General features: G+C 40.8%; 1 protein-coding gene across 1 annotated transcript in view; it reads left to right on the forward strand.

The window, feature by feature from the left end:
* The first annotated feature begins 353 nt into the window (after positions 1 to 353).
* Positions 354 to 24,667, forward strand: part of LOC119651653 — a 30,111-nt gene continuing 5,797 nt past the window's right edge. The window contains exon 1 of the mRNA XM_038055336.1: positions 354 to 640. Coding sequence (XP_037911264.1) covers positions 635 to 640 — 6 coding nt within the window. The 5' untranslated portion in view covers positions 354 to 634. The remainder of the gene's footprint in view (positions 641 to 24,667) is intronic.

Consider the following 24,667-nt stretch of genomic DNA (forward strand, 5'->3'; position numbering starts at 1 on the left):
GTAAACAATTGGCGCTTTCTCAACTGTTCACTTCCTCCTCGGGAAAACAATTGTCAGGTCATTAGTATGGGTTCGCACCGAGCGGTTTTCTTTTCCTTTTTGGCAGTAGCTTCTCTCCAAGGTGGTAATAAATGCCTTCATGCATGCAGACATGCCTACATGTTAACTAGTCATAAAGTAGTTAGTCGTCTGCGTTTAGACTTCTGCCCGTACATACCATGCTACTTTCTTTGCGAGCACGCCTCATATGTGGATACTGGCACATGTGGAGTATGTGATGATTGCAACTTGCTGCCTAGTTAGTGTTCAGTACTATCAGTAGTCGAGGTATCGTTGAAGATATCTTCAAGATTCAGCTCCAGTTTAGATTGAACTGTTCCAAGTAACGATCGTATTTGCGTGCAAAATCCCTTGTCTGCTCCAACTGGGATCGCGATTTGTTAAACCGTTGATGCTGTGCTGATTGCAGTGTATGATTTCGTGTTTATTATTTTTCATTCCTTGGTTGTGATCCGATAGATTCGCGTTTACCAATGCGGTGACTACGGTTCCGATTTTTTCAATATATTAAATAAAAGATTCCAGTGAGAAAACTTAAATTATTTTATGGATTAAAGGATAAAACCTGTTCAAAATGAAGGTAAATATATTGTAGCAATTGAGGAAAAGAAGTTAGAAATTAAGCCATATTGTAAGAAAGTTTAAAATGTTGAAATTATATTCATCTTCATTCTCGTTAATTAAGTGGTTCAGTAATTGAAAAAGTTATGAAAATACCATATTGACAATAATTCGTATTTCCGGAATTGTAAGATAGCATATTTAACTATTTCGACAAAGATCGGCTACATTTTATACTGTTTTCATCTAGTATGCCCATCAATAGCTTTATTTGTGCTTGAATGAATCAAATACCCAAAATGTTGTACAAAGGACACACAAGGAAGACAGTATCATCATCATATCCTCCATCGAGTATAACATAGTTTATCTACTAGAAAGAATGAAAAATCGATCATCAACATAATTTTGAAGCAGGAAAAAGTCTTTCATCATCATCATCATCATCATCAACGGCGCAACAACCGGTATCCGGTCTAGGCCTGCCTTAATAAGGAACTCCAGACATCCCGGTTTTGCACCGAGGTCCACAAATTCGATATCCCTAAAAGCTGTCTGGCGTCCTGGCCCACGCCATCGCTCCATCTTAGGCAGGGTCTGCCTCGTCTTCTTTTCCTACCATAGATATTGCCCTTATAGACTTTCCGGGTGGGATCATCTTCATCCATACGGATTAAGTGATCCGCCCACCGTAACCTATTGAGCCGGATTTTATCCACAACCGGACGGTCATGGTATCGCTCTTAGATTTCGTCATTGTGTAGGCTACGGAATCGTCCATCCTTATGTAGGGGGCCAAAAATTCTTCGGAGGATTCTTCTCTCGAACGCGGCCAAGAGTTCGCAATTTTTCTTGCTAAGAACCCAAGTTTCCGAGGAATACATGAGGACTGGCAAGATCATAGTCTTGTACAGTAAGAGCTTTGACCCTATGGTGAGACGTTTCGAGCGAAACAGTCTTTGTAAGCTGAAATAGGCTCTGTTGGCTGACAACAACCGTGCGCGGATTTCATCATCGTAGTCATCGTAGTCGGTTGTGATTTTCGACCCTAGATAGGAGAAATTGTCAACGGTCTCAAAGTTGTATTCTCCTATCCTTATTCTTGTTCGTGTTTGTGTTTGACCAGTGCGGTTTGATGTTGTTGGTTGATTCGTCTTCGGTGCTGACGTTGCCACCATATATTTTATCTTGGCTTCATTGATGTACAGCCCAAGATCTCGCGCCGCCTGCTCGATCTGGATGAAGGCAGTTTGCACGTCTCGGGTGGTTCTTCCCATGATGTCGATATCGTCAGCATAGGCCAGTAGTTGGGTGGACTTGAAGAGGATCGTACCTCTTGCATTCACCTCAGCATCACAGATCACTTTCTCTAGGGTCAAGTTAAAGAGGACGCATGATAGCGCATCCCCTTGTCGTAGACCGTTGTTGATGTCGAATGGTCTTGAGAGTGATCCTGCTGCTTTTATCTGGCCTCGCACATTGGTCAGGGTCAGCCTAGTCAGTCTTATTAATTTCGTCGGGATACCGAATTCTCCCAAGGCCGTGTACAGTTTTACCCTGACTATGCTATCATAGGCGGCTTTAAAGTCGATGAACAGATGGTGCAACTGTTGTCCATATTCCAACAGTTTTTCCATCGCCTGCCGCAGAGAGAAAATCTAATCTGTTGCTGATTTGCCTGGAGTGAACCCTCTTTGGTATGGGCCAATGATGTTCTGGGCGTATGGGGCTATCCGGCCTAGCAAAATAGTGGAGAATATCTTATAGATGGTACTCAGCAACGTGATACCTCTATAATTGCTGCACTGTGTGATATCTCCCTTTTTATGTATGAGACAGATTATGCCTCGTTGCCAATCGTCAGGCATTGATTCGCTGTCCCATACCTTGAGCACAAGTTGATGAACCACTTGGTGTAACTGGTCGCCTCCATATTTAACCAATTCGGCTGTAACTCCATCGGCTCCTGGCGACTTATGATTTTTTAGCTGATGAATTGCACGCACTGTTTCTCCTAAACTTCGTGGTGGCAGTAGTTGTCCGTCGTCTTCAGTTGGCGGGACCTCCAACTCACCGATGTTCTGGTTGTTCAGTAGCTCATCAAAGTACTCAACCCATCGCTCTAATACGCCCATTCTGTCGGAAATCAGATTTCCCTCTTTGTCTCGGCAGGATGAGCATCGAGGTGTATAAGGCTTCATCCTGCTGACTTGTTGGTAAAACTTCCGCGCCTGGTACGGTTGCTCCCTGTACTTTTCTAGTTCACAGACTTATTGGTTCTCCCAGGCTTCCTTTTTCCGTCTGTGAAGTCGCTTCTCCGCTCGACGGAGTTCGTGATAAGTCTCTGCGCGTGCCCGCGTTCTTTGAGAATGCAACATTACTCGGTATGCGGCATTCTTCCGTTCCGTTGCTAGCTTACATTCATCGTCAAACCAGCCATTCCGACTCCTTTTGCGGCTGGGGCCAAGTATATTTGTGGCCGTATCCATGATAACGTTCTTCAGGTGGTTGTGAAGATCATTAGTTGATGCTTCATCTCCAAGTCCTCTGTTGACTGCGGTTATTGCGGCATCCATTTCCCTCTTATAGGTGTCGCGGAGGGTTGTGTTGTGGATGGCTTCAGTGTTCACTCTCACCTGATTGTCAGAGGGGATTCTAGGTGGTATTGTTATTCGAGCTCGGAGCACCATGCCAACGAGATAGTGATCCGAGTCTATATTGGCCCCCCTATATGTTCTCACATTCATCAAGGCTGAGAGGTGGCGGCATTCGATCAACACGTGGTCAATTTGGTTGAAAGTGGTTCCGTCTGGAGAGGCCCACGTATGTTTGTGGACCGCTTTCCGCGCAAACCAGGTACTTCCAACAACCATTTCGTGTGACCCTGCTAATTGAATAGTCCGCAGCCCGTTATCATTTGTTTTTTCGTGTAAGCTATGGGAGCCAACGTATCGCCTGAATACGGGCTCCGTCCCTACTTGGCTGTTAAAATCCCCAAGTATGATTTTGATATCATATCTGGGACAGGCTTCGAGGGTTCTTTCTACTGCCTCGTAGAAGGTATCCTTCTCCGACTCTGCAATCTCCTCTGTAGGGGCGTGAACTTTTATGTGGCTTATATTTCTAAACTTGCCTCGCAAGCGCAGAGTGCATAGCCGTTCGCTTATGCTTTCAAAGCCGATAACAACAGGTTTCATTTTTTGGCTGACTAAGAAACCTACTCCGAGCACATGGTTTACTGGATGACCACTATAATATATGATGTAGTGGCTCTTCTCCAGGAAACCGGTCCCTGTCCATCGCATCTCTTGCAACGCTGTTACATCAGCCCTATATTGGGACAAGGTATCGGCTAGCTGCTTATCAGCTTCATCTCTGTACAGGGAGCGCACGTTCCATGAGAAAATGCGCAAATCGTTGTTCCTTTTTCGTTGCCGGGTCCGTCGTTTTAAAATCCGTCCTATCCGAGGCTCCTGTTGTGGCTTCGTAACAAGTTGTTTTCCGTGTAGGGTTGTGAGCCCTACCCAACCCCCAACCTGGAGGACCAGTTGGTACAATTTGTCCCGTTTTTCGAATTGCTATAGAATATTATTAAATCAAATGGATGATATCTGTTCAACCGTAAGACCAGTGACCGTGCAATGACCAAGTTGTTCGAACACCAGTCTCTCAATCCCGTTGCTTGGTTTTAAATCCCGGTTCGTCATTGATATTGATGTTTGTGTTCGTCCCGCTGCCCAGGGCGCAGAATAAAATTTGACGATAAATAAAATCAACAATAAAAAAAATATATATAAATTGGGATATGCGTTCGTTCAGAAAGAGAGCTCCGCTATACGCTTTACATTGGGTGTACCGGTAGATCGTAGTCGTAGTCAACAGCTTTAAAAACTGATTTTCATAAGTGTTAGAAGTTTAAGGAACCTTATTTATTCTCATGCCATCAGATAACCTCTGATGCGACTGCAAGGCCTTCAGATATAGAACTATATAGGCTAGTAAACTACAAATATGTACTCCATTGAAATATCAATTGTATAAAACACAACAGGTGGACTGCGAAATCTAGTGGTTGGATATTAAATTCCGTAGCCTACTTAATGACAAAATCTATGAGCGATACCATGACCGTCAGGTTATAGATAGAATCCGGCTCAATAAGTTACGGCAGGCGGGTCACTTGATCCGTATGGATGAGGATGATTCCACCCGGAAAGTCTATAAGGACAATATCTATGTTAGAAAAAGAAGACGAGGCAGACTCTGCCTGAGATGGAGGACGGTCATAGGTCAGGACACCAGACAGCTTTTAGGGATATCGAATTGGTGGACCTCGGCGCAAAACCGGGATGTCTGGAGTTCCTTATTAAGGCAGGCCTTGACCGGGTACCGGTTGTTGCGCCTTTGATGATGATGATATTAAATCAGGGTATGAAAGGGTCATGGGCGATATTTCCATCCTGTTGTTTTGCACTCCTCTACACTGTGAACTAGTGTATTTAATAATAAGCTGCCACCGTGTGCAGAATTATTCGCTGTATCTTGGCACTGCTATTATATAGCATTTATAGAATGCAATGGGTGTTATCTGATGTTGACCACATCTAGGGTGAAGTAGCCAACGTATATCGAAAGATTCCTCAAGTGAAAGCCCTCAGAGAATTTGGTATCCTTCACATTCTCTCATCACCTCACCTCCATTCTCTCCCCTTATACTTCGTCAGAAATCATAAACTTTCTTAGACTACCAATATTAAAAATTTAGCTTGAGTATTTGTTTGATTGAAACTCTACTATTAGCAATAAAGCTACTAACGGTAAAAATTTTCCTTTTCAATTTACTGGACGTTTGGGATCAATTTACCATATGAAGGGTCGATATACCATATATGTATATGTATATGCATATATAACAAAAGTATTCTGGGTAGCTATACATTTTTAAATTATGACCCTAAAGCTCCCCTCCAGTAAAATTAAAATTTTTTTCAATGTCAAAATCATAGATTATGGACTTCAATTAGATGGAATTAACAAGTCAAAAATCATGACTGACGGTTTCGTCCAGGGCAGAGGCAACTCATCAGACGCAGCCTCGCCTCTGCCCTGAGGGCAGCGTGAACGAAAGTAGCGACAAATGGTAATCGCTCCATTTATATATAATCGCAAACACCACATGAGTGCGAATTATATTGAAGTGAATTCCGATCTAAGTTCAAACCTAGCCCTTTGTCCCGTTCAGAAGCGGGGTCGGCTCATCTTGTTTTTGCGCCGGTTGCTCGGTTAAAGGCTTGATATGGATGAAGTCTCGAGCCACTAGCGTATCAAGCCATCTTTGTTCCGGTCCACCTTTTGATCGACTAACTGGTCAGTTAGGGCTCTGCTCTTGTCAGCTCCTCGATGAGAACAGTCGGGTTTCCGATGGCGATGGTCAAAGGTGAAGTCTACTCGTATTACTCAATAGCTTTCAGATGGCGAAAGCTGCGCCATATCTAAGAGAATTTGATCCAGCTATAATAAGATCCTATAGCGAGAGCTTTTGGGCAAAGTGCTTGTGAATGCGTGCAGAAGTAGGGCAGTCTGCTCGAACCACTATGCTATAGTAGACTATTCCACCAGACTCCGCATACCCTGTTATTTGCATTGCTCCAGCTAAAGCTTGACTACGAGCAGTAGGTAAACATTTTTTTAAGGACCTCAAAGAGATCTGTAGTTGCTATTTTTCGTAAATTCAACAGGCTGGCTCAGAAGGTTCGAGCAGGCTAAATTCTGCGCCTCTAGTTCTTTCCATGGCAGTTATGATCTTAGGAGTTTATGGCATCAAAACGACGCACCACGGCGCTAATTGGACTCCTCCGAGCGGCCACTAATGCCTACCTCACCCACCTGAACTTTTATATTTAAGATACCATCAGAAATAATAGTAGATAATATTAGCAGTTCCGTAATTTCAAAAGAATAACTAAAGGACTGGAACTATCAGTTTGTGTGAGCTTTAATTTGCAGATGCTACGTTATCAAAATCGAAAGATACGAAGTTAATATATAAATTAACCCACTGTAACCAAAACCAGTTAAGGGCAGGACCACCGCCAATGTTATGAAGTTAACTATCATAATAGCATGCAGCTGGACTGCTATTATTATTTCGTTTAACCCTGTCGCTTATAGTTAATCATAATTAGGGTTACTTTACAGTAAATGGCAAGTAGTCCTTACATATATATATATATCTCTTGACCATGTTCCACCGTGCCAACTGATGCAGAAAAGACAAATTCCAAAAAGGTTAAAAGAGACATTTGCACAAGAAAAATATGTTGTGAATTAATAAGGCATGGTGAGGTTGCGATCAATGATATGCACTTTTTCGAATCGATGTGAAAGAGTTAAGAAAAGCTTAGGCAAAGATATTATTCAAATATCCTGGGGAAATTCTTTTAATTAAAATGTGCTGTTGGCAATCATACCATTATTATTAGCAAAAGTGATGCTGTTAATTAATCATTCTCTTTTGGATGCGAATTTGCTTTCGCAGGTTTTATAGTTTCGTGTGAACATTGGTTTCATCTAGTAATTTCCTTATTTTTGATTATATATAGAATAGTGAATTTCCGATGATGTAGAGAATAGTGACAATCGAAGATTAAACGAAGTCCCCCTGCCTATTTGGCTGACTTTCTCCCTCTGTTGCTACTCCACTGACCCCTTTGTTCTGGGCTAGGACCCATATTTTTACCAGGAATAGACGATTTACGGTTTTGTCCAGGGCAGAGGTAACTCATCAGGCGCTACCTCGCCTCTACCATATTTAGTACTAGCGCAGATCAGAAGGTTCCGTGGATCAGCAGCAGAGGGAAAAAATCTCTTTGCAATTGGTCTGGTTCGCCATCAAGATAATAGCGAACTCAGGGCTCCCTCAAATAGATCAAATTAAATTTTGACTTTTGCTAATTTGTTAAAGGTTAAAGTTGAGATTTTAATGGTCAAACGCGCAGGGCTGCAGGGCTCATCTAAAAATTAAATATGTACCCCGGAAAACCCAACCAAAAATATCAATCAGAGGCCAAAATACTAAAACATTTCTATTAGTTTTGAATAACAAATATTGCATGAACCTCAATTTAAACAAAAATATATGTTTTTCATGATTTTTTGCACTTTTGAACATTGGCCATTTTCTTAATCGAAACAGTATTCGAAGTAAATCGGCCTATAGGGTTTTTCATTTCATCCGGCATGATTTTAAAGGGTATTTAAAATTGGAAAAAAGAGAAGAAAACCGTCCTCGCTTTTAACCGCTATAAAATGAAGATGAGAGTAAATATCGGTCTGAAATTTTATACACGTATTTTTGAAGTATATTGTAAAAATGCAAAATAAAATTCAATGCAGTAGAATCCCGACAATCGTCAAAGGACGAACGATTTGGTACGAAATATCGGGATTGCCAATTATTGGGAGTACAAAATAAAGAAAATTAATTGTGGGGACGAGCCAATTTGTTCGAATTAGCCGGAAATAGGAATTATCGGGATTCCACTGTAGTGGGTTACTACCTTAAATTTACCTAGTCCTTTAGAACTTCATCATTGCGAATTGGGACCAAGTTTTTGAAAACGGAAAGGGAAATTTGACCTATTTTCTGTGAAATTCGTTGCGAGGGCCCAGCGTCTGCCATGAAATATATATTTTTGTTTAAATCAGCCTTATATTATTAAATTCGTCCTCTGATGGCAGAATGCTTTGAATCGTCCCTGGATGTTGGTTATCATTGGTGAATGAGTAAACCGGTAGGAATTTAAGGACAATACCTGTAGATGACAATATTATGGGAACTACAGCCATCCGCACGAGATGCCGGACATGTTCCCGTGATCAGCCCATGCTTGTATGCAAAGTTTTGGAGGATCACCTTAGATACAGCATTACGCCTGTTCGTGTATTGCACCGGTGAGATGGTCCAACGTCTCTAACGCCGAACCACACATTCTGCACTGGTCGTCCTCCACCCATTGTTTCATTATAAGCTTTTTATAAGCTCGGGTGGTACACATAAATTCTTCCGTCTTAGCAAAGAGCTCCCAAGCACACAGTCATCTGTTCGACAAATGCAACGCTACAAATGGCTGCCAAAAAACATTCACGTCTTTACCGTGCATTGCCTTTGATTTCCTTTGATTTGTTCTGTTCTTGGTCCGACCTCACCCCACTCAGAGGATTGAAAGATCGATCCTTCAAGCTAAGAGGAGTCAGCCCACAGCCCTTATAAACAACCATATGCAAGGGACTCGCCTGCTTTTTGCTGGAAAAATAAGCGCCGCCACGTGAACCACGCACCTGCTTCTAATGTCACACGTAGGGCACATTTTATTGCAAAACCATTCCCTCTTGCACCATTCAGTAGCCATGAAAGGAGGTTCAGCGCCATGCAAAGCCAAATGGGACTCAACGAATCTCCAGATGTCTCTCCGTATACGGATAAGCTCTGAGGTATTAGCACCCTCAGATGAACTCACTGATAAGGTGGTATGCCACCCCTCGATGACTGCCGCCAAAAAATTTGAGATAAATGCGATACCCATGTAGGATACTCTTTGCTCTGCAGATGCTTGTTCTATAACTACCGAGTCGATAATGAGTTGCTCTTCGCAAGCCCTTGATTCAACTCGACAGCTCTTCTACTCCTCGGACAGCATGTTGTTGTTCTCGAAATATAATACATATTAACGCTTCCACTAATAATGGACGTTATGAATTTGTAGAGGGTTGGTAAGCAAGTAATCAGTTTTCTGTTGGCAAGGTCCTGCATTGTGTCCTTTTTAGGGATAAGATAAGTAATTCTCGTATAAAGAAGGGTGGAAATTTCTCCGGCCGACTAATGAGCTGATTTATGCTATGTGCCAACCGACTGTGTATACTGATAAATTTCTTATACCAGAAATATTGCACCCGATTCAGCGCAGGGCCCCTCCAATTCTTCGAGCTGTTGATGGATTGTCGAACTTCCTCTTCGGTAACAATCCCAAAATTCATGCCAGTCGTAGTGGCATTTTATCATAGTTTTTATAAACTGCTTGAGGCGATAGAATCTTAGACTTTTGGTACAAATCGAAGGTAATTTAAAAGTCTAAATAAAATGCGATATACTAGAATAAATATGTATGCCAGTAATATATATATTTTCGGTGCTTCTAGCAAAGAAAGTAAATACATTCAATTGTAGATTACTAATAAAGTTTTTAATTTCGAATGTACTCATGTTTCGGGAATAAGTTCCCCTTTTCGGAGTGCAACTTTCCTCAATTCCGATAGAAAATGCGTGTTGATTGGTTATTTCAAGACGTCACTTCCCAATAACGATCAATAAAGCAAATCCTATCGAATGATTTTGTAAAAGCCTCGACCATTTTTAGGAAGAATTAGACCGACGATCTTATACAGGGACTTTTTTCAGAAACAAAAGAATTGAATTAATCAATTTTTTAAAAACTCATATCGCATATGTAGATGTGCAACAGTATTTCGGTTGAGGGGTATGCCACTAGGTAAGCTTTTACGAAGTTCAACATTTTATTTTTTTTTTATTTCTAGCAAGTTTGTTTTCTCGAAAACAAAGCATAAAGAATTGAAAATATTCAACCGTTTTTTTTATAATGCTTCAAACGATAACTGATGGTTGTTGTCCGAATTTTTGACCCTTACTGTGTATGATTAGCCCCACAATATGACAATATTAACCACATTCCCGAAGTTCCAATTGAAAGTGAAATTGAATGGAGAAGGCACAGTAATAATTTGTTAGTGATAAAAAAACCACCAGAATAATAACGAAAGTTACTTTGTTCCGGTATCCGCCTCTAAGCAACTATCGCCAATTGTCTTTAATTGGTCTAAATTATGTTATGGTTAAATATTATATTCAATTTTCAGATAACGTGACGCTACTTCACAGCAGGCGCACATTAACATAGCGTAAAAATTACACGCCGCCCGCTTTAACCTGAAATAATTTCACTTAACCGAGATATCTATTTTTTGCTGCTTGCTCGCAACTTGCTTACAACTGTCAGATACCTGATACTACCATGTCAGATATATGGTCAGCTTGTACGCGATATTGGTGAGTTGTGGCGATTGCTTCATTTGCTATTCGCATGCCGGGTTTGGTTGCACGGTAGGACCTACGGGAACATTAAAATTCATTTGTTCGATGCGTGCGGAATAATTAATTTGTTCCTCCTACGGATAAACAAATTATGCTCAATACGAAATTTCTTTCACGCATGCATGGGTACCTACATATCTAAGCAGACTTCAAATCAATTTTCACTCAACAACTTTTATTGATTGATGTTGAAGGTATTGAAGGTAACTTCGGAAATATTCAAATAATTTGATAATTATTTTCCATGCAAGGCCGTACCGACGTCCGCTAAACCAGACAGCCGGTTGTAAATTGCAATTTGTGGGCACTATAAAATTAACATCATAGTTTCATTGAGTGTGAAACAAATTCGGGTTTAGATATTAGTTAATATTCCATAGAAATTTGTGTTCGGAGTATTTAGATCATGAAGTAATATGCTTGAATTGTGAAAGTAGAAGAAATGGCTGCTTCCTCTCACAGAACGAGCTAACATATTCATTGCTATGCATTGAATTTATTGTTGTTTATTGTTTATTGTGCGCTTGTAGAATGTTTTGATATGTGCCGCGATACGATCTGCAACTGCTTTAAGGCCAAGTAGGTTAATCGTAAGATCCAGCCATAATTAAAAGGGCTACATTTTTGGATATGCGTAACGTAACTGCCTAACATACGATTCGTTGCGCTTCTTGGATATTGCAGTCAAAAGAAGTTCAGTTCATGAACAAATAACCACATGTGAATATGTGGTCACCACGAAAAAAAGTAGGGTATAACACACCATCAACACCTACATATAATTTCCACTTTCTCAGATTCAAAATTCAAACTAGGCCACGACAGGAGTTTCTTACAAGTTCTCACTTTCACAGGACACTTGCAAGAGGATTACTACTTCTTGAAAAACTGACTTCACTTTAATATTGTAGCACCAAATAAATTGTCATTAATTTTTAATGTGCGAAATAGATATACCAAAGCAATAATCATACCATTCCTTAGTTTAGTAAATCTTCTGAAACTGCGAGAGCAATATTGGATAATTCTTCGAAAAGACCATCAAATTTGATGGCGTTGCATCGCAATATGAAGGTAGCTCACGATCAGCATGTTATGATGATCAGCCATTTCATTCATGATAACCGAAATTTCACCCATTGCAATGCAGTTTAGAACCGTGATCATATATTCACCACTTCACCTATGAGTTCGGATGACTCAAGTAATTAGAGTGCTGGACTGTCGTAGCGGAAGGTGATGGACCAAATCTCACTGATGGCAGAGGGATTTGTTATGGTGACTGGATGTCGGATGCCTTCTTCTATTCTATTCCTTTCTGGTACAAAAACTGTGGGTTCGATTCAAGAAAATCTGTGGTATTGGATCTGTAAGGAGGTTACGGTACGATGAGAAGTACGCAAAACCAAAAGCCTATTAGAACTAATCGTGCTAAAAAAACTTTGTACCCAGGACAGGATTGCGGTCATCTTCCAATATCAGATAAATGGTAAGAGGAAAAGCATTATAATAGATTACCTATGATTCTCTGTGTCCTCACCAAGAACTAAGGGATCTGGTAGTTTATGTGGAGTCAAGTAATCTTAACTCTTAATAGTTTGTGATATGAACGCTCAACATATTTGATGGGTAAGTAACAAATGCAAACCTAGAGGAGAATAGCTGTTTGATTTCATCACTTCAGCTGGTCTCATAAATGTGAACAGGGGGTGTACCTCAACGTTCGTCGTCCGTAACAGTTGTACTTCTAAAATGATAAAATTGATTAGAGACTGACGAGTACTAGACGAAGTCTCTATGTCGGACTTTAATGCCAAGACGAAATCATAGGAAAACGGATTGGGCACAGTTCAAACAGCTTCTGTCGTGCAGGTCTCCAAGCGGCTAAGAACTCTTTGGGCGGTAGAAGCTCAGTCGGAAACTTTGAATAATTATAAAAATCGTTTTCGTGCTAGGTATGTGGCTGGACTGGCGAAACTTCAGGAACTCATAGGATGAATATAAAAGGATCGTAGAAAGTTTGAAGTGAGACTCCCTTACTGAGAAGAACTGGAAGGCAAAGGAGACTGCTAGGAGTCCTTCAAAGGCAAGTTGGACTCTCTAAGAAAAGCGAACAGAACTTTCATGAACTTCAGAGCTGAGGACTGTACGGGAGAAAAGGTGAAAGAAGTGGAAGGGAGAGAAACCTTCCAACATGAAAGTGCTGCAATGGGAATTGAAATACTGCGAGAGCTTTTAGGCATTTAAAGGCGCCTATCATTAATGATATCTAGAGCGACTTCTAAGAAATATTGTTCTAGCATGTCTTGTTTTTGCCTTTAGTAGTATTCATACTGAAGCCAAGGAAAGACCTAAAAACTTCAGATCGATTAGCTTAAGATAAATCTTCCTGGAATGTCTGCAGAGACTGGTTGAGTGTCACATTCGCGGAAAGACACTAACCTCGCACGCATTAAATGAGAACAGCCATACTTACCAGCGTGAGAAGCTCGGACACTCGTTGGTTTCCAGGATACAACTCTGAAAAGCGAGTACGGGATGGAAATGCTCGTGAAGATTGTTGGGGCTTTTATCTGTGGGCTTTGGCGAATATTTGATGATGCCGCCAGAAAATATGGTATCGATGATACTTTGATTAAGTAGATCCACGCTGTGCTAGCGCAGAGATTAATGTGTGCTTTAGTAGGTGTTGATCATATCCTGACGACAGAAGCGACGCACTCGGACGAAAGGTGCACTATCATTACTTCTGCGTAAGAAGTGTACTATCATCACTTATATGTGTGAAGTGCACTATCATCACTTCTGTGGAGTATGTTAATCTACTACTATACTACTATGTGAACTGCAAAATCTGCGAATATACACCCAAGCTTATGCAGAGGACTTGAGAGACTTCACGACGTGTCGCGTAGATACATCAAACCCGTCATTGATTTAAATGATAGTTTGTGCCTCACACATGCACTTACAGTAAATCTAAACAAAACAATAATCATATTATTTACAAAAAGGTTAAAATTAGGTGATTTTACCTCATAAAGATGACCGAAGGGGTGAAAAACTGAGAGTTAATCTAGACAAGAAGCTTCTTTGGAATGAACATGTAGAAGCAAAGGTGAAACAAGCTCAGAGAGCCTCTGTAGGCAAACATTTGCATTGACAAGCATCACTAGCATGGTAGGTGAAGTTGAAATGAAATAATTTACCCTGTAAAGTAGCCTCACTGCAAAGAGCTATATGCGGACATCTTAGCCAAAGAGGGTTCAGTCTCCCTCACGTCTAAATTGGTCAGTAGCATTAGTTAATTCTGCTATAAAAAAAAACTGTAAACAAGAATAAGCAACCAGAGCTTAAAGGATGCATAAACCACAATCCTGTCTGAACCAAACAGACATACTGAAAAGTTCAGTTCAGAATAGAAATTCCACAATATAAAACATGTGCATCCTGTAGTGAGGAAGCGAACGATCGGTGGCTTAATTGTCACCATGGAGACTGTGGTTACCAGTTAACGCAGTTACTGTCTGGCCCAGCGTACATTTCCTGGTGAACCACATGCTACAGTCGGAGGATAGATGCTAGGATGTAGTGGCATTTGTAACAAACGTCGAAATAAAGCACCATATCGCGGAAAGGGAGAGGCGAACTATCCCCATACAAGTATAGCAGCATAATTGCTAACCTGCCCGGCGAAGTAATATTTAGCCTTGTGCTGAGAATTGTACCACGGGGGTGCTTTAGTACGTAGGCGCAGATGTTCTTAAGTTTAGCATAGCATTTTAAAACGTAAAACATTTAATAGGCCATAATGTACCACACGATACTAGGAAGTAGGCTAAATTTCTCTTTTCAAATTCAATTGGGTGACATTTTGATGTTATCTAATCGACTTCTTCTTCCTGGTAACATCCCTCGCCGGTGTTTCCAATTCTCGTCCGTTTGGCACTGTAGTTTTCTAGTTTGTTCATTCACTCTTGCCACGCGATCAGCTTATCGTATCCGTTGCTCCTTCACATTTATTAATCCATCCCAGCTTCGTTGTTTGTTGGTCCAAAACTACTTAGTATCTTTCGCTCAAGTGCATACAGAACTTCATAAGCATATGTTAGTATATGTGTATGTCCCAGCAGCGTTTTGCACAGTTGTAGCTCAATAAACTCGAAGAGCTTTTTCACCCAATCAGTTGTATTCAAAGTAATCTCCACGTGGCGTGTGGTTTTCATATTCATGAAAACTAGAGCAATTTTAATAGAAAATACCCTACCCCTATTGCATTGAATTAGCACTTTGGAGGCATGAAATAAGAAAAAAGCCATTTACCAAGTGGTAAAGCCACGAAAGTCACTTTGCATGCATGTTCCAAAAAGCTGCTGGAAAATAATAATTTCCAAAAAAAGGAATATGTTCGACGATGATATCCTTCGAAAGGTAAAAGCGGAGCCGGAACTAGTGGACTTAGTATAAGGCACCTTATTCGAACACAGAAAGGGTCATGTGTAGACTCAGCTAACAGGTAAAATAACACTTCAGATTTCTGATCAGCCAATATGATAGCTAAAAAACTGCAAGAACAAGGATAAGACGGGAAATCCACGCTGTATACTATGCAGGACATATGGGAAGCCGACATATTGCTGATGGTGGCAGGTACTCGAAATTTAGGAAGGAGATGAATCTCGCAGGTAAATAAGGTGGATACAAACCAACCTCAACCACTGCTAGCAGTTTCGGGGAAGAGATACTACTTTCCTTTTTAAAAGGAGGTCATGATCAGGCAGGAACATGACAAAGGTGAGTCAGTTGGATCAGCGTGTAACTGGAGCATTCGAGTCTACAATGTTTCGACGAAGTTTACACCGCAGTAGGAAAGATTAGTTCATCTCTCTCAACGATGATGGCTTATATCGGAGGACTAAAATGTATTCACAGGTTGCTTATCACAGCGGTGGTAGAATCCATTCTGTTAGCTATGGTTCAAACCTAAGTGGAAGCATGGTGTGTTGAGAAGTGGATCCATCGTCATCACGGAGACGTGAATTACCACCTGTCGCGGGTCGTTTCAGGACACGGTGGCTATAAGAAGCAGGAGGATCGGGAGTAAGACAAAAATTGAATGATGCTCATCCTCTACTCCCACATCCGATTGCACAATCCAATAGCGAAGGTGCGCAGGGTCAGGCAAATTGCGAGGCCGCGCTGTATATTCACCGATGACCAGTCTCATTTATATTACGCTCTAGTCCTTTTGCAAATCTACTGATTAAAGTGAAAGGCTTTACATCCGATTCTGTTCAAAAATTGCTCCTATACTATAGGACATTTTATAAGAACCACATATCTTACTCACTTTTATATATTCTATACAGTCTATTGGTTGTATATTCCAAACGTTGTGCATTTCAAAAGTAAGTGAACGATTTCATTTTTGCGATTTACGATTTACTGTATCATCAAATTAATTCTCTTCAGGAAAAATCGAAATTTACTGTACTCATGTCTTTTCAAAACATAAATTACAGAGTTTCTAAATGAGCAAAATACATATTTGCTTCCACCAAGTGAAATCAGTCTAGTCGTTCACCCCGAATAAATTGGAACTACCTAAATATCTATCAACTAACCGCCCACATAGTGGTCTTCATCAGCCCTTGAGTATTCACCTTTATGGATGCAAGCGGTGTGCTAACTATCGTTGCACTGGAACCACCGCTTTTCTAGTGCTATCTAACCTGCATAAACGTGTAACAGTGGATATCAGCAGTTAGTACCCGTAGTAGCCAAGAAATCTGCGTGTATGTAACGCGTTGCGTTGCAAACGAGATGGTGGTCTACATGCGTTTCGATATGCACTTTAATGCTCCAAACAGGTGCCGGCTTGCAACCAAGTCGTTGAAAATGGAAGCAGGCAAACTTAGTGTTACTGGTATTTACTTTTACAGCCATATGAACTTGGTCAGGCCTCGATGGTTTTGTTTTCAAAGAAGACTGTTATTGTCTACAAGATGCGGTCGATATGAATCGACAATGGTCTTGAATTATCTATGTACTAATCCAATGAGGAGTAAGCCACTACATCACTATTATGGAACGATAAAGTGAAACTTGAATGACACGTGAAGGTATTCCTCTCTCTTCGTAAATGGATGATTTTTAGTTCACTCAGTTATTTAGAAGAGTTGACAGAAATTTGTTCAATTCAACTCGTTCTTCTTGTTGAAATTAAGAATAAAGTTGAAGTGCGAGGCGGACTCATGTCATCCATAAAACCAAATAACTGGGTAAATAGCATGTCTGCATGGTTTCACTTAGCGTGGAATCTACAAAACACAACTGCGATGCGTAGTTCCTGCTGAACCCAATGAAAGACGGTCGTAGCTGATTAAATGTTACTGTTCTCCGATCGATCGGACTCCGCGTGTACCTGTTACTTCATCCGATCAGAATCCATTTGGCACAAATGAATTGAAGGATTTTTTCCGCATGGAAGCAGAAGCTAGCTTAATGATGTCGATGCTCCGTCTAGATTAGATACAGGTTCCAATACCGGTTCCATTAAGCTATTTATGTATTTATTTATTACGGAAAAATGCTTCCCGATGATTGGAGAATTTCTAGAAAAGAAGATCAACTGAGTTATCTGCAAAAGCAACGAACATCTCGTCTGAAACGCAACCTGCATCAAAAAATTAATTAACAAGACTGCATTAGTCGGACTGGTCCGTGAAATGAGTTGAAGTGGCTGTCGTTTTTCTGTTACAGCTAATAACTCCGGTATTGACTCTTTTCTAGTGCATGCCTGTTGTCTTCATTGGATAAATTTATTGATTCATTATTTAACAGGGAGTAAATTAGCATCTATATATATATATTAAAAAAAGTAAATGACAGAAGGGAGATGAAAAACTCACCGTTCACATTTGCTTCACTTACAAGACAGAAGTAAACTTATCGATAATTAAATTGTAATCGATTGGCCTCAGCACTTTTCGAGCAACCTCACGAATACATACCACTTTTAGATAGAAACCAGAAAAATGAATAGATCAGGCCTCGATTATAATTCCGACATGATTTCTTGAAAGAATAAAATTGATGATTGTTAATTTTTTTTGGGCTTATATTTTTCACTAGTGATGAGGCGTGAAAGTAAGATTTTAAAAGCGGAATATATATATATTGGTATAAAACAATATTGCACAAATAAGAAAATAACTTCACACGCTAGGGATTCCATAGTCAGTTTTTGCAAATATGTTTAATTGTGGTTGAATGCCTGTTTAGTCAATGTAGCTTTGAATTCATCTACAAAAAAGAAACAAAATAAGAACTTGATGAACACTCCGATAGTAAATTGCTCTAACGCTGGTTACCAGCAATTTCCAAGTCTAATAAAGTTAATGTTGATGCTTTCTAACACTTTTACCTGTAAATGAATATTGTTACAAACATAGCATGCGCAGAATCTGTTACGCTTGGCTCCTGCTTTCCACTTGCATTCACTGTACTATCCCCTGATGTATCTATTCAGACAGTTTTCTTCTTACTACGTGCATTGGCTGTTGTAAATTTAAGTATGCTTACCAAAGACAAAGAGCGCACAGATTCTTCGTTGACGGCTAGTTTTCTTCGTTTGAAGGTTAGAAATGCTAGGCAACTCCATATGACGTGCAGGGCCGTTTGCACCTCTTCCTCACATTGGTTGTAAACAATAAACCCTACCAACTCGATTTTGTCTAAATGGTTTCCGAATTGGTGTCCGGCTGAAGTCCCTGCTACGATTTTCATGTTTCCTGCAAAAAAAGCCCTTTCAACAACTTCATATTCTTTCATAAGGACCTGCTGGAATGAGTTTAATTAGTTAGTTTATTTAGTCACATAACTTTGCCCTTTAGACTAGATTTCTGGTAACCTAACCGTTATGCAGCGAAACCTCCAAAGCTCAAACAGTCAGCCTTTTCATTATGAGCGATACCAACTACTCTGAAACCTACATTAGGGACGTTTCGTTCAATCGTTCACCAAAATTTGGTGACAGCTCCATATCCACTGGTTTCATCTAGCTTTACTCTTTAGGGCTGATACATTTCACCAGTTTGACCGCTGACGTCTTTCTGTTGCTAATAGAATATAGTCGTTACTTTTCCAAAGGCATGACCCAGTGGTCAAAGGGTAGTATAGGTCCCAGGGCGAAACGTGGATTGGTACTCACGATGGAGCATAAAACCTGGGAAATGCCTGCTGAACCAATACCAACAGCTCTACTACCAAACCCTATTTCCACTTCCACGTGGTGACCGCTGGGAGCACTTTCTTAACGAAAAGCTGCAGACGGAGAAGGATGACGGCGAAACGGGACAAATTGTACCAACTGGTCCTCTAGGTTGGGGGTTCAGTAGGGCTGACAACCCTACACGGAAACCAACTTGTTACGAAGCCACAACATGAGCCTCGGGCTGGACGGATTACACAACGACGAACCTGGCAACGACAACGGAATAACGATTTGCGCATTTTCTCATGTAACGTGCGCTCCCTATACAGAGATGAAGCTGATGAGCAGCTAGCCAATACCCTGTCCCAATATAAGGCTGATGTAACAGCGTTACGGGAGATGCGTTGGACAGGGACCGGTTTCCTGGAGAAGAGCCACTACACCATATATTATAGTGGCCATCCAGTAAACCATGTGCTGGGAGTAGGTTTCTTAGTCAGCCAAAAAGTGAAACCTGCTGTTATCGGCTTTGAAAACATAAGCGAACGGCTATGCACTCTGCGCTTGCGAGGCAAGTTTAGAAATATAAGAATCGGAGAAGGATACCTTCTACGAGGCAGTAGAACGAACTCTCGAAGCCTGTACCAGATATGATATCAAAATCATACCTGAGGATTTTAACAGCCAAGTAGGGAAGCAGCCCGTATTCAGGCGATACGTTGGCTCGCATAGCTTACACGAAAGTAAAAATGATAAGGTACTGCGGATTATTCAATTAACAGGGTCGCACGAAATGGTTGTTGGAAGTACCTGTTTTGCGCGGAAAGCGGTCCACAAACATACGTGGCCCTCTCCAGATGGGACCACTTTCAACCAAATTGACCACGTGTTGATCGAACGTCGCCATCTCTCAGCCAACATATAGGGAGGCCAATATAGACTCGGATCATGGTGTTCCGAGCTCGAATAACAACGCCACCTAGAATCCCCTATGACAATCAGGTGGGAGTTAACACTGAAGCCATCCACAACACCATCCAACCATCTGAAGAACGTTATCATTGATACGGCCACAAACATACTTGGGCCCAGCCGCAAAAGGAGTCGGAACGGCTGGTTTGACGATGAATAGCAATGGAACAGAAGAATGCCACATACCGAGTAATGTTGCATTCTCAAAGAACGCGAGCACGCGCAGACATTTATCACGAACTCCGTTGAGCGGAGAAGCGACTTGATAGACGGAAAAAGGAAGCCGGGGAGAATCAACAAGTCTGTGAACTACAAAAGTACAGGGAGCAACCGTACCAGGCCCGGAAGTTTTACTAACAAGTCAGCAGGATCAAGCCTTATACACCTCGATGCTCATCCTGCCGAGACAAAGAGGGAAATCTGATTTCCGACAGAATGGGCATATTGGAGCGATGGGTTGAGTACTTTGATGAACTACTGAACAACCAGAACATCGACGAGTTGGAGGTCCCGCCAACTGAAGATGACGGACAAATACTGCCACCACGAAGTTTAGGAGAAGCAGTCCGTGCAATTTATCGTCTAAAAAATCATAAGTCGCCAGGAACCGATGGAATTACGGCCGATGGTTCATCAACTTGTGCTCAAGGTATGGGACAGCGGATCAATGCCTGACGATTGGCAACGAGGCATTATCTGTCTCATACATATATAAAAATAGAGATATCCCACAGCTTAAAAAAACTGTTCCGCTCGAAACGTCTCACCATAGGGTCAGAGCTCTTACTGTACAAGACTATGATCTTGCCAGTCCTCATGTATTCTTCGGAAACTTGGGTGCTTAGTGAGAAAAATTGCGAACTTTTGGCCGCGTTCGAGAGAAAAATCCTCCGAAGAATTTTTAGCACCCTACATGAGGATGGACAATTCCGTAGCCTACACAATGACGAAATCTATGAGCGATACCATGACCTTCCGGTTGTGGATAAAATCCGGCTCAATAGGTTACAGTGCGGGGGTCACTTAATCCGTATGGATGAGGATGATCCCACCCGGAAAGTCTATAAGGGCAATATCTATGGTAGAAAAAGAAGGCGAGACAGACCCTGCCTGAGATGGAGCGATGGCGTAGGCCAGGACGCCAGACAGCTTTTAGGGATATCGAATTGGTGGACCTCGGCACACAACCGGGATGTCTGGAGTTCCCTATTAAGGCAGGCCTAGACCGAAAGCCGGTTGTTGCGCCGTTGATGATGATGTCCCAAAAACAGGTTTTCTGAAAACACTTCTGAGTCTGATATCAAGGATCCAAAAGACTCATTGCTGCATCCTTTGGTAGATAAGACAGACCATATTTTTGATGTTTGTCATGTTTGTCAAGGGATTTCCAAACGGATGAATGGTCATACGATCAAATGATTCTCAGCTAGTATCTGTCGGTGCTTTCCTTTTCACACCTAAATGATTGGAGAAGAGAATGACGCGACTGTCATAGTTTTCATGGATCCAGTAATATTCATACTTTTCCAAATTGTGGCAGCAGCTTTGTAATTATTGAAGTTTAGCCTCGAGTTACGAATATATTCGTACGATGATTTTCTATGAATATAAATATAATCGTATTCTTTTAAGTGAATATTTACGTATCCACGCGTGTGAATATGAATACGACTGTATTCTTACTTCCGAAAGGGAATGCAAACGATTCAAGAACTTCACGCTTTTCGCTTGTTCATTTTTTTGATGTTTCTTGAATGGCTTTCCAATTTTTTCTCTGTATCTGCTATTCATCACAAACAATATCGAAGAGTAATTTGCAGACATACTTCACTGGATTCATGTCTGGTTGGTTAGGTAAAGATACCACCAACATTTTCATTCAACTAGCTTAAAATAACCTTGGGATTATAGATTCCACCATTATCTGCCTACACTATTGTGGCTTTCAAGTTTTTCTCTAATCCCAATTAAGTGAGATTTTGATGTATATCTATGCTTTTTGGTTGTTAACTCATTCAATTATATGGTGAACTATCTGATCGCAGGTATGAACAAACCATGGCTAACTCTGCTGAGTTCAAGTATATTCTATAACCGATTCTCAAATATCTAAGAACTGGCACAGACATGATGCAGCCAGGCGTTCTGAATTCTGCGCCCCAAGTTTTCCGTTTTTAAGGTTTTGTTAAAAACAACAAGGAAACATTGAATTTAAAGGGATGACCCCATACATGCAGAACGGGGGGTGTACATTTTCTTTTAGCCGAATGTAGCTATGTGGGGTATTACTTTTCGTAGCAGATATTGACATTAGTTACCGGAGAAGTGAGGGGATCCGAAAGAGAGAAATTATTTCAAGGATCCGACAAATTTGAATAAAATCATGATAGTGCTTTCACATGGTATTTAGGTCTCAAAATGCTCCCCGTTACGACATCTGCTCAAAAAAGTTAACAATAGTATACTATTATATTTTGAAAATTTACTGTGAACCCCCCTCAAGTTCCTCCCAGATCTGTAAATTTTTTCCGTAAAATAGACTTTCATACGAAGCATCACAATGGTAATGGATATCCTACTATTATTAACAAAGTTATGGTCGGTAAAAATTGCCCCTTTCATGGCAAATTAATACTACTCCCCACGAGATCAAATATCAGCACCACGTCAAATTGAATATCATGTACACACTATAGCCATAAGTTATGTCAATAAATTGAGAAACATGGTAGCGAGAGAAATGAGAAACAAAAAGCAGTGGCAACACTGTGAACGTGTAATATAGGATCCCCTCTTACCCTTATTTAAGTTTCAGACCGCACAGGTATTTGTTTGTGGGGAACATAACGATGAGGTTCGGCAAGTACGGGAAACGCATGGCTATTGTTGCCTTTTACAAATATGGAAAGAACGCTAGAGGGAATCATAAAACACTTAAACGGCTATTCATAAGTGAACAATTCGTGTACCGAACGTTACAACGATACAAAGAAACAGATGACATCGAAGATCGACTGAGAGAGGGGCATCCGAGGTTTGTACGACAACCGAATGTTGTGCAGGCTGTTCGTGCAAGAGTTTACCGGAATCCGCTGTGCAAACAGAAGCGTTTGGCGAGTAAAATGAACGTCTTCACGCGTAACATGAATCATATTTTTCGCGACGATCTCCAGTTAGAGGCCTTCAGACGCTGTGAAAACCATTTACTTAGGCCTAAATTAAAAGAAATCCGTCTTCACCGATGCAAACAAAATTATAAAACGCTACGCAAAAAATCACATATCACCAAATCCTTAACAAATCCTGGAAATGCTATATCTCTGTAAAAGATAGGGTGCTCATTCCATAAACCAATTTTCCTCAAATATATGGTAGTGTCTACCATGAAATTTGTACAATTATAAATGGGACACCAAATCTTTCATGCCTGAAGCGCTGACCTTCCGGTTTCCCGACTTGTTTGTAAAATGAACTCCTTATGTTCCAACGCACACAAGCAATGCGTTGCGCAGTGTGCAAAGAACCATAAAGCCAACGGATTTTGAATTTTACATCTTACCTCGTAACTTACCTTAATTTTGGAGTAAATTGATAAAAATAGTATAATAGAAAACTTTTCCACCGTACCTGGATAACCAAAATAATAAAATATTTAGCAAACTAGTGGAATTAAAAAGAAATTTTTTTATCAAATAATTTCCTTACTCCTTTCCCTAGTATTTAATAACTTTGGGTTTTTATAACAATCGCGTATGCTTATACAAACATTTTTCGTCCTCTAGAGCCTAAGAATGGTCTACCTTCTTTCAATCAAGTATGAATCTTTCCCTATTCTAGCATATGAAAATTCAATTGTAGCTACGAACAAGACATAGTTAAAAACACGTTTGATATCTTGTTGAATGCGATGAAGCTGCCACACGAGTACATATCCTTTATAAAACGATTTACTAATATTTTCATTACTTCTAGAAGAAAGGACATTTAGACAGATTTGAGAGAGACTTTTTGTGTCCATGCTTACTCCCCTTCATCTCCCGGCAGATTATTGAAATATAAGCACATGCCAAGCATGCACCGTATATCTTTCAAATGTGCATGTTCAAAGCATCCACTCGACATATTATCAGGCTACAATTACAAATATCCGATCGGCAGGCTTGTATGTAAGGAACGGGTAAATGCTGTATTAACTAGTTGAAATAATACTATTTATTTCCCATACCGAGGACCAGTATTTAGGTTGAGTTACGTACAACTACCTGCTCAGAGTCGCTGTAGGGATGGAGGATACCGACACTTTGCCGTATTGACAAAAGTTGAGGGTCTATAGTTCTGTATTTGCAAGATATTCTAGTAGTTTATATATATACGGTTGCAATTTCCCCTTGGTGGGGTATAGCGCGTCAACTACACCCACGCGCGCATCATCCTCGAAAGTCTCCATTGGACCATAACACTGTACAATTGTGATGCTCCTTAACCTTTACCGGAACCTTGCAGTCAGAAGTCTTTCAGAAACCGACTTCCAGGTCAAGAGGGTGTTCGGATTTCCAGAGTACAAAAGCCCATTGCTGCGAGAGGAAGAGGAGTACTCCTCAGAGGTCCCACAACCTTAATTCGCTTAGGTCCAGAATATCCAGCTTATATCACCGAGATTTCCGCTCCAGTTGGAGAAGGCGAGTATGCTA

The sequence above is a fragment of the Hermetia illucens genome, chromosome 3 (genome assembly GCF_905115235.1).
Source record: "Hermetia illucens chromosome 3, iHerIll2.2.curated.20191125, whole genome shotgun sequence".
In the NCBI taxonomy this organism is placed as follows: Eukaryota; Metazoa; Arthropoda; class Insecta; order Diptera; family Stratiomyidae; genus Hermetia; species Hermetia illucens.